General features: G+C 28.9%; 1 protein-coding gene across 1 annotated transcript; it reads right to left on the bottom strand.

The window, feature by feature from the left end:
- Window positions 1–18,321: 18,321 nt before the first annotated feature.
- LOC149178541 (putative disease resistance protein At4g27220) lies at window positions 18,322–19,560 on the bottom strand. The gene is made up of 2 exons (XM_089422135.1): window positions 18,927–19,560; window positions 18,322–18,791 (listed from the first exon to the last, which is right to left on the bottom strand). Exons 1-2 carry the CDS (start codon window positions 19,558–19,560, stop codon window positions 18,322–18,324), a joined length of 1,104 nt encoding a protein of 367 aa, XP_089278261.1.
- Between the last annotated feature and the right edge of the window lie 348 nt (window positions 19,561–19,908).

Below are 19,908 nucleotides of genomic sequence, written 5' to 3'. Positions count from 1 at the left end.
AGTCCCACCCAGAACAAGATGGTAGTATTTATTTAATTAGGACAGATGATCATATGCAATCTGAATGTCATGATGATGAGATAAGACAATCATACGACTTGACAGCCATCTCCGAAAACCGGTTTCACGTGGCAACAAACGCTTAGATAATCAATTATTCCCTTTTCCTCTCTGTTATTAATAATTATGTAGTTTTATTAATTATATATGAACGTGTTTTCTCTTTCAACGTTTATTTTTTAATCAAAGTTTCCGTTGCAACATTTATTCTTACGAAGAGAAATATATTTACCAGAAATGTGTTATAGATTTAGAATCTCAAAAATAAAATATACATTGTGTTATCATATATTTTATTAGGAATGGTTATTCATTATTTTATTTTAAAACATTTAATTGTTTAGAAATTTATTTATTAAAAAATTTTATTAATAAAAGTATATTATTATTTTTGACAAGTAATAGTTAAATTTAATGGTTATTATATTAAATTTGTAAATTATATTATATTTTTATCACTTTACATAAATGTTTTTTTTCAAAATATTTGTCATATATTATGGGTATATCATTATATATAAATATAAATATATTATGATTTATTTTTATTTTTTATTATTATTATGAATGGTGCATTTAATTATGTTAAGAGTTGTTAGGAAATATTTGTATACTAATAATATCATTTCAATGTTGTATGTTGCAGAAAATTTATCGATACTGAAGTTGCTCCTGAGTAGTCGAAGACATTATCTATTTTTATATTTTGTAATGTAGTAATTAGAATAAATTGTATAATTTTTTTTTGTTTAGATGGGCCCATCAAAGAATGTACATGAACACAAGCTATCATTAATAAAAGGAGTAAGCATTTTTTTTTGTGGAGGGGAATTCAACCCCTCCAAAAGGCTCTTAGGAAGGTTAAATGGTAACCCTCCTTTGAGTTGTGTTCCTTGTGCTCTTGGTTTTCATGATCTTTAATTTATAGTAACTCCAATATGCGCGCGCACACACACACATAAATTGTAATCATGTTTCATCTTCCAAAATGGCAAAATCATTTTTATCCACATAAATCATTTAATATTTTTTTCAATATTTTAAACATCTTCCCCGCATACACACACTAATGACAAAATCACTCTTATTCACATAAATCAGTGAAAATTTTTACAATGTTTTAAACATCTTCCCCAACATGCACAGAAATGACAACAACAACTAACAACTATTCCCTAAATTTATTTATATTTTTTAATTTCATTTTTTTAGAATTTGTTATGATTTTTTTTAATTATAATTATATATATATATATATATATATATATATATATATATATATATATATATATAATGTTATTAGAATATTTATATTATATTTTTCCCTCCTTTTCATATATATAAATAAATATAATTTCATATTTATATTGATATCTTTATAAATTTAATTTAAATACTAATATATTATTTATAAATTTATATACTAATATATTATTTATTATTTAGAGTATTTGAGTTTGTAAATATTTAAATAATTTTATTATTTATTTGTAGAAATTTACTATATCTAAATGTTTATGTATTGGTTTTATTATTTATATACCTTAAATATATTATGGAATGTTTACTATATATATATATATTTGGGTTATAATGTATGCTTTGTATTCTTCATGCTTTGTATTCTTCATTTTGCATGTATATGAATGTATTGTTTTTAATTTTGAAATATTGTTTTATTAGTTGTATCTTGATAGTTAGAATTTAATGGTTAAGGTTTGTATTTTTGTATGTATCAATGAATGGGATGTCTACTTCTATATGTTTTATTGAGAGTGTTTGCGTTACTTGTATGTACTTCTTTGGAGTGTTTATTCTTCTATGTTTATGTATGTATATGCATGTATTGCTTTTAATTTTGAAAAATTGTTTTTATTAGTTGTATCTTGATAGTTAGAATTTATTGGTTAAGGTTTGTATTTTTGTATGTATCAATGAATGAGTTATCTACTTCTATATGATGTGAAGTGCTTATTCTTCTATGTTTATGTATGTATATGAATGTATTGTTTTTAATTTTGAAATATTGTTTTTATTAGTTGTATCTTGATAGTTAGAATTTATTGGTTAAGGTTTGTATTTTTGTATGTATTAATAAATGGGATATTTACTTCTATATGATGTGTGTGAATGTATTATTGAGAGTGTTTGCATTACTTGTATGTACTTCTTTGGAGTGTTTATTCTTCTATGTTTATGAATGTCTGATTTTGCATGCTTTTGGGTATTCTTTCATTGTTTATTTGTATGTATATTCTTGTATTGTTTGAGTATGCCTTGAGTGTTGGAGTGGTGGTTTCCTTGTTTGTGTGTATACAAATGTATTTTCTTGAACCTTTGCTTGTATTATCTTGAGTGTTTTTCAATATTCCTTCATTATTTACTTGTGTGTGTATTTTTGAGTATTTTTGTGTATAGAGAGTGTTTACTTGTATATGTACGAATGTATTCTTTGGTATACTTGTATTCTTTGTATGTGTATGAATCTATTCTTTGCTACATTTGTATGTGTCTTGTTTAATTTTATTCTTTGTATGTGTATGAAAGTATTTTTTGTGTGTATGAATCTATTCTTTGCTACATTTGTACAAGTTTTATTTAATTGTATTATGTGTATTTGTATGTGTCTTATTTAATTGTATTCTGTGTATTTGTATGAAAGTATTATTCGTGTGTATGAATCTATTCTTTGCTACATTTGTATGTGTCTTGTTTAATTGTATTCTTTGTATGTATGAATCTATTCTTGTCTACATTTATATGTGTCTTGTTCAATTGTATTCTTTGTATGTGTGTGGAATTATTCTTTGTATGTATGAATCTATTCTTCGCTACATTTATATGTGTCTTGTTCAATTGTATTCTTTGTATGTGTATGGAATTATTCTTTGTATGTATGAATCTATTCTTTGCTACATTTGTATGTGTCTTGTTTAATTGTATTCTTTGTATGTGTATGGAATTATGCTTTGTATGTATGAATCTATTCTTCGCTACATTTGTATGTCTTGTTTAATTGTATTCTTTCTATGTGTATGGAATTATTCTTTGTATGTATGAATCTATTATTTACTACATTTGATGTGTCTTGTTTAATTATATTCTTTGTATGTGTATGGAATTATTCTTTGTATGTATGAATCTATTCTTCGCTACATTTATATGTGTCTTGTTCAATTGTATTCTTCGTATGTGTATGGAATTATGCTTTGTATGTATGAATCTATTCTTCGCTACATTTGTATGTCTTGTTTAATTGTATTCTTTGTATGTGTATGGAATTATTCTTTGTATGTATGAATCTATTATTTACTACATTTGATGTGTCTTGTTTAATTGTATTCTTTGTATGTGTTTGGAATTATTGTTTGTATATATGAAAGTATTATTTGTATGTGCATGAAATTATTCTTTGTGTGTATGAATCTATTATTTGCCACACTTGTATGTGTCTTACATAATTGTATTCTTTGTATGTGTATGTGTCTATGAATCTTTCTTTGTTATATTTGTATATATATTATTTACTTATAGATATATGAGTGTAGTTAATGTGAATATATATATATATATATATATATATATATATTATCCAGAATATTAACTTAAATAGATTTGTGAAATTTCTATTATTATTATAAGTACAATTAATATATATATATAATTCCTTCATCAAATTTTTATTATTTTGTTTTTCATTTTTTAAATTCTTTCCCCTATCTTTACATAATTGTATTCTTTGTATGTATATGAACGTATTCTGTATGTGTCAATGAATCTTTCCTTGTTATATTTGTATATATATTATTTACTTATAGATATATGAGTGTAGTTAATGTGAATATATATATATATATAAAATCCAAAATATTAACTTAAAAATAGATTTGTGAAAATTCTATTATTATTATTATATATAATTTTTTAATCAAATTTTTATTATTTTGATTTTGTTTTTCATTTTTTAAAATTTTCCCCTATCAAAATTTTAAAGAGTGATAATATTAATTTATCATTTTAAAATAAAAAATAATATACATATTACAATAACATTAAAAAGTACATAATATTAGTTTTTCATAGACAATTCAATTCAATTATGCAAACCATGAGACTCAAGGTTCAAATCCCTTATGAAAGAAGTAACAATAGCATAACATTTATAATAGCATCAATTTGTAATAATACATATCAATTAATTATTTAATATTAAAATCAATACAACAAATAAATTCAATTAATTTTTTTCAAAAATTCATTAATTTTAATAATTTATAATTTTCTTTGCCATAATTCTAAAATTTAATAATATGTGGAAAAAAATATTAAATCTTTAATTTTGTTAATGATAATCATTTTTTTTAAAATAATAAAGAAAATAAATACTTATTAATTTTCATAATATACTTATTAACTTATAAAATAAATGTATTTCTCGATATCATAATATCTATATTCAATCTTCATTACATGTATAAGATAATTTTAATTTTAAAATTCATAATTAGCATAATAAATGTGATGTTTGTGAAAATGTCACCTTGTGAGTCAATATGTGTAATGTTTGTGGGTGTGTGTATGTTTGTGTGCACCCTTTGTTTGTTGTGTGCATGTATGCATTTGAGTGATTATGCCTTATTGGCAATGGATTGTGTGGGTGCGCGTCAATGGTTAGTCCCATGCCAATGATGGACCGTTTTTGGGGTCATATAAGCTCTCACCTTCACATGGTTGACTCTGTTAGTAGAGATTCTACATCTCCAAACCAAGAAGAGCTTTCTATATAATACTTTTTAATTTATTTAAAACATAACATTAACTTCAAAACATTACAATTATTTTTAATAATAATTAGATAATTTTTAATTATTTTAAAAACATTTAGATATGCCCACATATATATAAATTTGAAGAATGACTATTATCATGTCTTATTATAAAAATTATTTAAAAAAATACAAATATCAATAATAATATGTGATTATATTTATCATTCACATTTAATTATTAAATCATAATAATAAAATAAAATAAATTATAATATTTTTTGATATAATAAATAGATTTTAGAAGTAGTGATGAAATATATATATATATATAAAATATAAGAGATGTTATAATAAAAAAATTAAATAAAAAGATTAATATAATGTAAATATTTTAATATAGTCACAATAAAATAAAAATTGAAAATAAAAATAAAAATAACAAAATAAAAATAAATTAATAAAAATTAAAAATAAAAATGACCCATTGTATTGAAAAAACATGGTATTTATATTGAATGTACAAGATATTTATATTTAAAGGGTAAAACTAAACTAGCTTAGATTCATTTTAACTCTAGAACTACGAATCATGGAGAGATCAAATTTCTTTTCACTCTAAAAGAGGTTTTCATTTCAACAGATGATGTATTAAAGATGAAACTTAGATTGGTTATATTAATTTCCTACTTTTTCATTTTATCATACATTTTACAATTATATAATAAATTAATATGATAAAAAATTAATAATATATTATTATTTTTATAGAACACTTTTAATTATTAAAATATAATCATAAACCTAATAACATATAATAAAATAAAAAGATATATAATATTTAGTTAAATAAAATTTCAAATATATATTTTAAAAAAATCATTTCAAAAACTTAAAAAAAAAAAATTTAATAATAATAATCTTATATTATTTGATTTAAAACATATTATTATCAAACATAACTTTAACCTCAAAACATGTGGTGTTTTAGTGACATTAATAATATTTTATAAAAAATAATTTACTAAAATTATAGTAAAATAAGTATTTAAAATATATAAAATGTATATGATTGACATTTCGTGGTTACACTTTATCTATATCTTGAAATATCAATCATAAATATTTTGATGCAAGTAATCCAAAAATGATAAAATACAATTATTCTTCTTTAGAAAAGCCACCACACATATACATATTACAATTTTAATTTAGGATCAAGACTAAATCAAAGTGAACTTTTTTGGCAAGGGCAAAAAGGGTATGTCCTCTTCCTTAATGGTTAATCAAGAGACTTGGAAATTAAAGTGAGGAATAATTCCTCATGGTTTAATGTAACATTTTGATGCTTTGTAAATTTTAATTTTTGTTAGATTAGTGTTAGTGAATGTACAATTGGAATATTGTAATTATTGGAGTATTTTGTTCAAAAACTTCAAAGTTAGTATTTTGCACATGATCATAGCGAGATAGTGCTTGGAAGCCCAGAATCCTAGAACCCCAGAAGACCATCCAGAGCCATATTTAAATTTTTTACTTGATTTCATTGAGCCAGGGAAGCGGGAAGCCCGAAACCCTGAAAGGGCCTGCATTCTTTTTTAAAAATGCTACCAGATTACATGGAGCCAGGCTAGCAGGGGACAACATTTGAAACACTAATTTTGACTGATATCGGAACATAAAAAGGCCAAGAAGGTGAAGAATCCCAAAACATATTTTTAATAAGAGTCAAGCAAAAAGAACTAGGAGCAAATAGAACTAGGAGACAAATATTTTTCTGACATTTGACATTATGTTTCTCATGAGTAGATTATATTCAAGTATTTTGTCTTATCATATTACATAAGTAGTTTGAATATACAGTAAAAATCTACATGGTAAAAAATTGTCATGCTTGTGGGTAGTGTATGGTACCTAGACAATGGAGATTCTTTCCACATGACTGGTAACAAAGAGCTTTTCAGTAACTTAGAAGAGAACGATCTCCAAATGCATATCAAAATGGGTGATGATAAAATGACAACAAAGTTTAGTTTAAATCTGTCTCTCCTATAGTTTTTTACTCATAAAAATAACGAAAAGTTATGCTTTTCACTAGAAGAAGGAAAGAAAAAAAAAAAAAATCCACATAGAGAAAACAACACTATTTCTCCAATTCACATGAGTTACAAGTAATAAAACATATTAAAAAAAATAGGGATATGGATATATTATGTCTAATTGAACTAAACCATCTACTTAAATAAATTGTAACAATTATGCCAATATGATTTAAATAAAATAGCATAGGATTATTATTATTAAGGATTTACTTAAATAAATTGTAACAATTATGCCAATATGATTTAAATAAAATAGCATATGATTATTATTATTAAGGATTTTCTTTAAATAGTTTTTGAAATGATTTTTTTTAATATTTAATGATATAATTTTTAAATATTGTTTTAATTGTATTTGAATTTTCATTTAAATAAGTATTATATATATTTTATTTTATTATACGTTATTAGGATTATGTTTTAATAACTAAATGTGTTCTATAAATATAATAATATATTATTAATTTTTTTTATCATATTAATTTTTTTTATAATTATAAAATGTATAATAAAATGAAAAATAGGAAATTAATATCATTAATTTAGATTTCATTTTAAGACATCTAAGTGTCAAGAAGGATTTAATCTCTAGACATGAAAATATCTTTTAGAGTGAAAAGAGATTTGATCTCTCTCCACAATTCATAGTTCTAGAATTAAAATGGATGTAGGCTAGTTTAATTTCACCCTTTAAATAAGTTACATTCAACATAAATACCATGTTTTTTCAATACAATTGATCGTTTTTATTTTTAATTTTTATTGGTTTATTTTTGTTTTGTTATTTTTATTTTTATTTTCATTTTTTACTATATTTTGACTCTATCAAAATATTTATTATATCAACAAATCTTATAATTTATTTTATTTTATTATTATGATTAAAATGATAAATATAATAACATATTATTGATATTTGTATTTTTTAAAAATAATTTTTATAATAAGACATGATAATAGTCATTATTATATATATATTATATATATATATATATATATATATATATAATATGGCATATCTAAATGTTTTTAAAATAGTTAAAAATTGTCTAATTATTATTAACAAAATAATTGTAATGTTTTGAAGTTAATGTTATGTTTCAAATAAATTAAAAATTATTATATAGAAAGTTCGGTCTAGAGATGTAGAATCTCTATTAACAGGGTCAACCACGTGAAGGTGAGAGCTTATATGACCTCAAAAACAGTCCATCATTGGCATGTGACTAACCATAGATGCGCACCCACACAATTCATTTCCAATGAGGCATAATCACTCACATGCATACATGCACACAACAAACAAAGGGTGCACACAAACATATACACCCACCCACAAACATTACACATATTGACTCACAAGGTGACATGTTCACAAACATAACATTTATTATGCTAATTATGAATTTGAGAATTAACATTATCTTATACATGTAATGAAGATTGAATATAGATATTATGATGTTAAGCAATACATTTATTTTATAAGTTAATTAATATATTATGAAAATTAATAAGTATTTATTTTCTTTATTATTTTTAAAACAATGATTATCATTAACAAAATTTTAGATTTAATATTTTTTCCACATATTATTAAATTTGAGAATTATGGAAAAGAAAATTATAAATTATTAAAATTAATGTTTTTTTAATAAAATTAATTGAATTTTTTTATTGCATTGATTTTAATATTAAATAATTAATTGATATGTATTATTACAAATTGATGCTATTATAAATGTTATGCTATTGTTACTTCTTTTATAAGGGATTTGAACCTTGAATCTCATGGTTTGCATAATTGAATTGAATTGTCCATGGAAGACTAATATTATGTACTTTTTAATGTTATTCTAATATGTATATTATTTTTTATTTTAAAATGATAAATTAATATTATCATTTTTTAAAATTTTGATAGGAAAAAAAATGAAAATATGAAAAAAAATAATAAATAATTGATTAAGAAATTAAAAAAAAAAAATTTAAAAATATATATAAGATATAAACAATTAATAATAATAATAATAGAATTTTCACAAATATTTAAACTAATCTATTTTTAAGTTAATATTCTGAATTATATATATATATATATATATATATAAGTAAATGATATATACACAAATATAACAAACAAAGATTCATACACACATAAAGAATACATTCATACACATACAAAGAATACAATTATGCAAGACACATACAAGTGTAGTAAATAATAGATTCATACACACAAAGAATACTTTCACACACATACAAAGAATACTTTCATATATACAAAGAATAATTCCATACACATACAAATAATACAATTAAACAAGACGCATATGTATGTAGCGAAGAATAGATCCATACATACAAAGAATAATTCCATACACATACAAAGAATACAATTAAACAAGACACATACAAATGTAGCGAAGAATAGATCCATACATACAAAGAATAATTCCATACACATACAAAGAATACAATTAAACAAGACACATACAAATGTAGCAAAGAATAGATTCATACATACAAAGAATAATTCCATACACATACAAATAATACAATTAAACAAGACACATACAAATGTAGTGAAGAACAGATTCATACATACAAAGAATAATTCCATACAGATACAAAGAATACAATTAAACAAGACACATATAAATGTCGCAAAGAATAGATTCATACATACAAAGAATAATTCCATATACATACAAAGAATACAATTAAACAAGACACATACAAATGTAGCAAAAGAATAGATTTATACACATGTGTAGCAAAGCATAGATTCATACACATGAAGAATACTTTCATACACATACATAGAATACAATTAAATAAGACACATACAAATGTAGCAAAGAATAGATTCATACACATACAAAGAATACAAGTATAACAAATAATACTTTCATACATATACAAGTAAATACTATCCATACACAAGAATACTCAAAAATACACACACAAGCAAATAATGAAGGAATATTGAAAAACGCTCAAGATAATACACAATGGTTCAAGAAAATACATTTATATATACACAAACAAGGAAAACAATAAAAACAATATTTCAGAATAAAAAACAATACATTCATATACATACATAAACATAGAAGAATAAACACTCCAAAAAAGTACATACAAGTAATGCAAACACTCTCAATAATACATTCACACACATCACATAGAAGTAGATATCCCATTCATTGATACATACAAAAATACAAACCTTAACCAATAAATTCGAACTATCAAGATACAACTAATAAAACAACATTTCAAAATTAAAAACAATACATTTATATACATACAACATTAAGAATACAAAGCATACATTAAAAACAATACATTTATATACATACAACATTAAGAATACAAAGCATACATTATAAACCCATATATATATATATATATATATATATATATATATATATATATATATATATATATATATATATATATATATATATATATATATATATATATACATTCAAAATATATTTATTGTATATAATTAATTAAACCAATACACAAACATTTAGATAGAGTAAATTTCTAAAAATAAATAATAAAAATATTTAACTATTTACAAACTCAAACACTCTAAATAATAAATAATATATTAGTATTTAATTTAAATTTATAAATAGATCAATATATATTAATATTTATATTAATTTATATATATGAAAAGAAGAGAAAAAATATAATATAAATATTCTAATAACATAAATATATATATATATATATATATATATATATATATATAATTAAAAAAAATAAAAACAAATATATTAATATTTATATTAATTTATATATATGAAAAGAAGGGAAAAAATATAATATAAATATCCTAATAACATTATATATATATATATATATATATATATATATATATATATAAAATTAAAAAAATCAAAACGAATTCTTAAAAAAAATAGAAATTAAAAAATATAAATAAATTTAGGGTATAATTGTTATATAATTTATGTGAATATGAGTGGTTTTGTCAATTGTGTGCATGTTGGGGAAGATGTTTAAAACATTGTAAAAATGTTAAATGATTTATGTGAATAAGAGCGGTTTTGTCATTAGTGTGTATGTGGGGAAGATGTTAAAACATTGAAAAAATATTAAATGAATTATGTGAATAAAAATGATTTTGCCATTTTGGAAGATGTTTAAAACATGATTATAAATTAATATTATAATAAAAGGATATATATGTGTTTATGCATATTGGAGTTACTATAAATTAAAGATCATGAAAGCCATGAGGACAAGGAACACATCTCAAAGGAGGGTTACCATTTAACCTTCCTAAGAGCCTTTTGGAGGGGTTGAATTCCCCTCCACAAAAAAAAAAAAAGCTTACTCTTTTTATTAATGATAGTTTGTGTTCATGTACATTCTTTGATGGGCCCATCTAAACAAAAAAAATATATACAATTTATTCTAATTACAACATTACAAAACATAAAAATAGATAATATCTTCAACTCACTCAAGAGCAACTTCAGTATTGATAAATTTTCTGCAACATACAACATTGAAATGATATTTGTTAGTATACAAATATTTTCTAACAACTCTTAACATAATTAAATGCACTATTCATAATAATAATAAAAAATAAAATAAATCTATATATAATACATCACAAATATTTTGAAAAAAAATATTAATACAATATTATTATATATAATGATAAAAATATAATATAATTTACAAATTTAATATAATAACAATTAATTTTTTTTTTTTTCTAAGCAACATTAACTACTATGTATTAATATTTACAGCTGAAAATTACATGCGATATGTCTTGCTGCTCATGTGGCTCCATGGCAGCTGTAGCATAGCCCCCAACCCATTACATTTCTGAGAAGCACACCTGAAGGTACCTAGATTGCGCCTTACAACCGCCAGTAAAAAGACAAAAGGCAACTCTGTGAAGCCCACGCAGGGGCAGAGATTGTCACATAGAACCAGGGCTTGTGGAGATAGCCCAAACCAAACAAAACTCCATTCCATAACGGAAGAGTGACCCAGAAACAGCAGAAGATACATATGACCGAGACCCAACATATAACAGAAAAAAGCAAACTAGAACGACTAAAGACAGCAGGAGAGAGAACCGACCACGATTCCACAGGAGAGAGAACCGACCACGATCCCACAGGAGAGAGAACCGACCACGATCCCACACGCGTCCAGACTGCATGCATGAGAGCCACCTGGGCTTAGCCCTCTTGCTCATCATCCTCTGGCTCGTCCTCCCCTGGTTTGGCTTCCCGAATCCACGCCCAGCCATGTCCTTCTGGTAGGCCGTCCATGAAGGCCGGCAGATCAGGTTCTTTCTCCCGCAATTCCGCCTCCCGTGAGCTTGAGGCCTCCCCCAAAGGCCTTTTACCTTTATCCACGAGCCGGCATTCTTCCTCCATAGCCAGAGGCAGTTTTCCTTCTTGCGCCGGGTGAAGTCTCTCTTCAATGTCCGAGGGATTCTCCATTGCAGGTGGCCGAGGCAGGCCGGCTTCATTTTCGTCCGTGATTCTGGTAAACAATACTGAAATATGAGCATTGATGCCCAAATTTTCTCTGGGATTGCGCAGTGAGAAGATGACAGAGCCGAATGCAGGTAGAGATTGCTCTCCATTGCTGGACCCTCCCGCTTCCACATATTGACTCGGCTGCACCTGAGGTGCTCCTCCTCGTCGGTGACAATAAACACAGCAGCAATGGTGGTGTAGGTCGGCTGCAGGCCCTCGAGCGGATCTGGCTCTCCCTGAGCCTCTACCCCGGCGACATGGCATTCGTTCACGGACCATTCTTCAAAATTCCGCTTCCTCAGACGAAGCTTCCACCCAATTCGGCTCACTGTGACAAACAAATGACTGTAGGCATGAACCAGGGAGGACCAGCAGTCGGCCAGCCTCCCCCAATTCCACAATGACTCCAGAAATCTCAGGTTGCAGAGCAGGAACACCATCGCAGTGGGCTTCATCTGCATCCCAATCGACAAATTTAACAACCTCTTCATTCTTCCGGAATGTCCCCGCATTGAATGCGGCCATCCTCCTCCTCTGTGGTACCTGCACCTTCATTAAGGCTCGAGTGCTGCGTTGCTGGTCGATGGGAGGTGGCGGCGAGGAGCCTTAATGCCCTCCGTCCGTCGCATGTCCTGTCTACCGTGGCAAGTGGCCTTACCAGGTCTTGCATGGTGGCACCCGCATCCGGGGAACAATTAAATTTAACTATTACAGGCTTTTATTAATAAAATTTCATTGAATAAATAAATTTCTAAACAATTAAATATTTTAAAATAAAATAATGAATAACTATTCATAATAAAATATATGAACAAAATGTATGTTTTATTTTTGAAATTCTAAATTTATAACACATATTTCTGATAAATATATTTATCTTCTTAAAAATAAATGTTGCAATGGAAACATTATAAAAAATAAACGTTGAAAGAGAAAACACGCTGCTGATATAATTAATAAAACTACGTAATTATTAATAACAGAGAGGGGGATATAATTAATAAAACTATGTAATTATTAATAACAGAGAGGAAAAAGGAATATTTGATTATGTAGAGTTTGTTGCCACGTGAAACCGGTTTTAGGAGATCATTGTCCAGTCATATGATTGTCTTATCTCACCATCATGACATTCAGATTGCATATAATCATCTGTCCTAATTAAATAAATAGGACCATCTTGTTTTGGGTGGGACTGGGCATGCGCGGGATTGAAGGGTTCATCTAATAACCAGTTATATTGTGGGCTTTCAACAAGACTGAAGGGTTCATCTCATAACCGGTTATACTGTGGGCTTTCAACACTCGCTAAACTTCGAAACACATGGATGAACAGGTGATGAGTATCGATGCAGAAAAGGTGTTGTATCAGGCGATGAGTATCGATGCAGAACAGGTGTTGTTTTTTAGAAATGCATTGGATATAGGATGATACAGTGCGATAAAACCACTAGTGCACCAACATAGTCGCATTAGCGCATGATAACGGAGAAAATCAGACTATCTTACTGCTAAAATGCCTGCTCCTGCTAGATTTTATTCGCACAATCCAATTGTGATCTCTAGATGTTGATTTACCTTCCATCGCGCCACCAAATTGAAGGAGTCAATATGACAGTGCATTCCCAATACAAGAGCCATGAGGGCTCACCAAAAGTTGTATTGATAGTAATTAAAGAAATTGTGCAGAGGGTGTCTATGTTTTTTAATGTAGATTTAAAGAACCAACAGTGCAATAGCACATGAAGTAAACAACGCAAGGAGGATACATTACACAATGCAAGAGATATAACAAGATCCTTCAAAACTATATGTTAATATTGACACATTGAAAAAGTATACCAAATGTCACGGTGATTATATGCTAAAGGTTGCATTTAAAGGATTCAACTCACTATACTAATGCTACCATGAAAGACAATGGTCTCTAGGACAATATGATGTGATGGGTTCTTTGGTTTATTACGCACCATTGTTGAGAACTAAGCAAACATGCATGAAAGCTTAGTGAAACTGCCATCATCAATACACTTTATTATAGAGTTATGACATAATGGCTGAAGAATCAAGGTAAATGGGAGCACGTTGTCAAAGAAACAACAATAGCAGAGAAATGGTGCAATAGAGACAATGGCAATTACTGGAACACAAGGAGAATATGAAAGTAAGATACAAGGAAAACGTGATGAGCTAAGTTCTGCTAAAATAGGGAGAAACAATGTTCAGCGCACGCACTGGAGATAGTGAAGAGGACTACACCAAAGCACTAAAAAGAAGAGTACGCCAAAGGAATTAGCTAAAATGCGCATATCTTCAAAGATTCCCAAGATCGCCCTCACACAGTAAGGACAGGATAAAACTCTACATTTGTACAATGCGATAATGCGACTAGGAGCAGTATCGTGCCTGCACAATATAGAGCAACACGGTCGCACCACCACCTAGTGTAAGAATTCCCACCCTCACAAAAAGTTCCAGCACAGATCATAAGGACAATCGCACATGAAAATTGCGACAAAATTTTTATCGATACCAATGGTGAAAGTTAGTTTACAACTAAAAACAAGTGTTCAAGGTACTAAATTCAAACAGTTCTCGCTTGAAGGAAGAAGTAAATAATTCGAACACCAAAAATCCTAACTGAAATTGACACAGAGAGATGCACTCGGTGGCTATGTTACCGGAAACAAGAAACGGAAACGGAACGAGAACGGACAACGGGACGATAAACGAATTTTGGAGGTTTTGCATTCCAGAAATGAGGAGAGAGAAAAAACAAAAAAATATGACAAATATAAAAAATACATTCATCATTAACATTCTCTAATATTATGGTTCATAATCAGTTGCTAATAAGCTTATTCATAGTAAGAAACAAAGCTTCAGTTGATCACATGGGCCATTATAAAATATCCATGTTTGATCCTCTAGGATGGAAAATACAATGGTGAAGAAACCCATGGTACTGAATTCAAGCTTGATTTTGCCTTTGCATTTCCACTTGATTTGGACCTACTAAGAGTGGGATTTTTTTTAAGGCCAAATCCCTAGAAACTTCTTGATATATTGTATATACTCTCTAATGTGACTTGAGTGGACTTCAAATTTGGGGTCTATTGTAGCATTTAGAAGGCATTTAATGGGTTTTTGTTTCCATGGTTTGGTAACAAGATTGTGGAGATTGAGCAGATCTCCATTGGGAATAGAGTTAGAAGTAGAGGATTGTTGGGAACTATTGGCACCTGCAACAAACTTAGTATAAAAAGGAGTGTCACTTTCTCCACTGCTACAACTAGTGTTTAGAGAGAAAACCTAAACAAAGTTATTAGTAAACTTTCAAAATTTTATTATTAATCCATTATAATAGTAAATTAATTGTTATAAAAATAAAAATAATATATTTTAAAAATATAATTGAACTAGATATTAAATTCAATATTTTATTATTAATCTATTATGATAGTAAATTAATCTTTATAATAATAAAAATAAAATATTTTAAAAGTATAATTGAACTAATATATAAATTTTTTTGTTTTTGAATGAAGTTTACCAAATTATTATTTATATTTAATCACTTGTTTATAAAATTATCTATAATGTAACACTCGACATTTAAATTCAAATTTATAATTTTGTATAAAATTAAGTACAATGAAACCATATACTAAATGCATTTTTAAATAGAAGAACACCAGAATTGAAAAAAGAATAATATTAAAAAATGAAAAATCATAAAAATTACACATGCATCCTTGCATTTAAAATAACATAACTTTGACAAAAAAATCCCTAAATGGTTAATATCGTTAAAGAAATAATTTTTCTCCGCACTACACCTGACCCAGATTTCCTTCAAAATCAATTTTATGAGAGAGGTGCCTGTATGCTACTTTAATTTCTCATAAGCTCATCCCGTTCTACAAGAGTTATCGATTCCTCATCGATATATGATTCACCTTTACCATATATACTTAGACAATATAAAGCATTCCCTCTCCAGCAAAACTGAAATTTTCTTCCCCAAATCGAGCTCAGAGTCTCATCAAGATTACCGCCACATACCTTCGGCCAATCTCTGACACATATATAGCGGATTTTCAAACATTTAAATACTGACCCCACTAAACTGGATTGTTATATAATATGACTCGTGGTTTCTAAAATACTGACCGCCACTAAACTGGATTGTTATATGACTCCCGGTTTCTAAAATAAGACGGCCAAAACTGGACGCGCCCTGTTCTACTTCTAATAGAAAACCATGCAACTGCCTTCGAAAACCAACCCCCGTACATCACAAAGAACCAGAACAGGGTTTCTCAGGAAACTGTATTCGTTTCTGGAGAAACAGTTTCTTGGACTGAGAAACGAAAACGGCCGTTTTTCGTGCCGTACCGTTTTCTGATACGTTTTTTTTCTGGAAACGGAAGCTCCCGTCCCGTTTCTGGTAACATATTTTCTAAATCGAAATGAAAAAATCTTCACAAACAGAAATGTCATAGAGCAAGGATGATCACAGATGATGCTCTGGATGACCATAGAAATCATAATAGAAATAGTATATTCACCGTATAAATGTAATTTTTGAAAACAGATATGGTGTGCGTTCGGTCTTGTATATATACTCTCTTCACCCATCAACTCTAGAAAGATCCTCTTATAGAGCAAATGTATTTGGTTATTATTCTCAATCAATGCCCTTAATTTTAAGAAAGAATTATGGGTCTCTATTGAAATAGTAATATTTCAAGAAAATGGAATAACAATATTGAACATTACAAAACAAAATTTGAACTACAGCCTTAATGGGCTCTCTTATATCAGTATATATTTTAAGTCTAAGCACCATTGACCACTATATCCAAGAACTAGAAATAATACTAACCTGGCAAATATGGAGTCTACGGGCTACCTAATTGGATGTAAGCACTGAGCCAAAAATCGAGTCCCCTTATAGATTCTAACCTAATCGAATCCCCTTATAGATTCTAACCTAACCTCGTAAGTGGGAATCAAAGGCTTGATCATTTCCCAGGCCGTGTTCTCTCTGCTTTTCACATACCCCACACAAACAAATTCCTGAAACCCACTATATCCAAGAACGAGAAATAATACTAACCTGGAAAATATGGAGCCTATGGGCTATCTGATTGGATGTAAGAGCTGAAAGCCAAAAATTGAATCCCCTTGTAGATTCTAACGTAACCTGGTAAGTGGGAATTAAAGGCTTGATCATTTCCCAGGTTGTGTTCTCTCTGCTTTTCACAGACTCCACACAAACAAATTCCTGAAACCCTAGAATACAAATCTAAAAAATTAAAACCCGCTCAGCGTAATTCGATTTCATTATAAACATTTATATATAAAATTTACTATTAAAGAATGTTTGTAATACTCTTTGAAAGAGAAGTCTGTTACGAAATAGAAGTAAATCGTTAATGGTTAGGAGGAGGCGGAGTTCGCCTGGAAAAATGAAACGAAAGGAGCAAATCTTGGCTGAAGCTTTGGTGGTAAAAATAAACAAATCAATAATATTCAAATTAATTAATAAAGAATAGTGATATTACTCTGTCCACCGCATTTTCATCGATGCATTCGAATTCGATTCCAGGCCAGGGAATATTTTCACCTGGACTTGGATTTCTGACCAAAGACCTATTTGACTAAACAGTTTCTCACGCATATTTTATAAATGATTTGACTAAACAGTTTCTCACGCAGATTTAATAAATGATTGTATACCTTTTATTGTATTTTTTAAATATTTTTATACTAAATGACTTATATGTTAGTCTTCGTCTCAGAATTACAAATAAACAAAAACCAAAAGAGAACGCCTTAAGGGAGATCATACTCCTGATCACCCTTGTTGGGATCTTTGTTAAATATGGATTTCCAATGAGAAGCAATGAGCATATTTGTGTAGATGATGTGATTAGGGAAAGAAGTCAATCTGTTCTCGCTCAACCAAAGCCGAATGCGGCCCAAACACTCATTTTCATTCACAGCTGTCAAACCATTACCCACACGGCAGTAGAAATTTTCTTCCTCCTCTGCGATTCGGATTGCCATATCACGCAGGGAGTCATGCACCCTGAAACAGAGTACTTGCCCATCAAAGTCTCTCATCATTGGCTCGATCAAACAACGATCTGCTAAAATGTTGAGATAATATCTTCCCAGCTCGAATGGATCATAAGCGGGTCGATGCTCATGTTCCAACGTCTTCTTGGCAAGTAAGCCTTCCCCTATCCATACCTGAATCGCCAACTGGACATGAACGACTGCGTCTTCCAAGATGTTTGCAGCTACACATAAAAAGCACAATTGCAGGTCAGCATCCTCATAGCCGAGTGCATCATAACTCAACCTAACAGAATTGTACACACTGTCCACGTTTGGCAGCCTTTGGACAGCCCATTCTCACTGTTGTGGATGAGTACTCCCGGCCATTGCCCTGCCAACCACTTTGATAGTGAGGGGAAGCCCTCTGCACCTTTTACACACAAGCTTGGCTTTTCCCTCTTCTATGTTTGTTGGCAGATTTCCATATAAATAGCACAATTGCAGGTCAGCATCCTCATAGCCGAGTGCATCATAACTCAACCTAACACAATTGTACACATTGTCCACGTTTGGCAGCCTTTGGACAGCCCATTCCCACTGTTGTGGATGAGTACTCCCGGCCATTGCCCTGCCAACCACTTTGATAGCGAGGGGAAGCCCTCTGCACCTTTTACACACAAGCTTGGCTTTTCCCTCTTCTATGTTTGCTGGCAGATTTCCATTATTATATGGAAAAGTGTGACAAGCAAACAACTTCCAACTCTCATCTTCCAACAAGTCCTCCATTGTTATTGTGTATTTATCTGCGACACCTGTTTTTAAGAGTGCAGCGCGAACCCTGGAACTGACAATGACTTTGGAGGTGGAGTGGTTCCTTACAGGGCACAGTACACCTAATTCCTCTAACAATTCTGCAGCATTGCATCCCCATACATCATCTAAGAACAAAATAAACTCGGTGCTCTGGTGCACTGTCTGATTCAACCATCGCTTTACCTCTTCTTCGTTCATATTTTCGCCCAAATTTACATTTTTTGTGTGGCTATTTGGGTACGGAGTGCATTTCTAAGACTTGTAAAAGAGGGACTTTGGGAAACAGTGAGCCAAAGTAATAAACCATCCTTAGAATTACTGCGTACCTTTTGGCTATTGAAGAGCGTCTTCAAAAGAAGAGTTTTTCCGGATCCACCCTTGCCAACAACACCAGCTTTTCGAGAATCGAAAATGCTTTATCCCGTCCCACTATAAGGGGCTCTTCGATCAATTTCATCTTTGCAGAGCCTGTTGGAACAACAGGGCCATGGGAAGTACTTGAAGAAGAAGAGCTCATTGCACCAAAATTCACCATACAACCAACTT

This window comes from Pinus tabuliformis, chromosome 4_1 (genome assembly GCF_031772625.1).
Source record: "Pinus tabuliformis cultivar Carrire ecotype Pingquan chromosome 4_1, CPIR1, whole genome shotgun sequence".
Lineage (NCBI taxonomy): Eukaryota > Viridiplantae > Streptophyta > Pinopsida > Pinales > Pinaceae > Pinus > Pinus tabuliformis.
The sequence above is the reverse complement of the archived record's forward strand: the minus strand, read 5'-3'. Positions and strand labels throughout refer to the sequence as shown.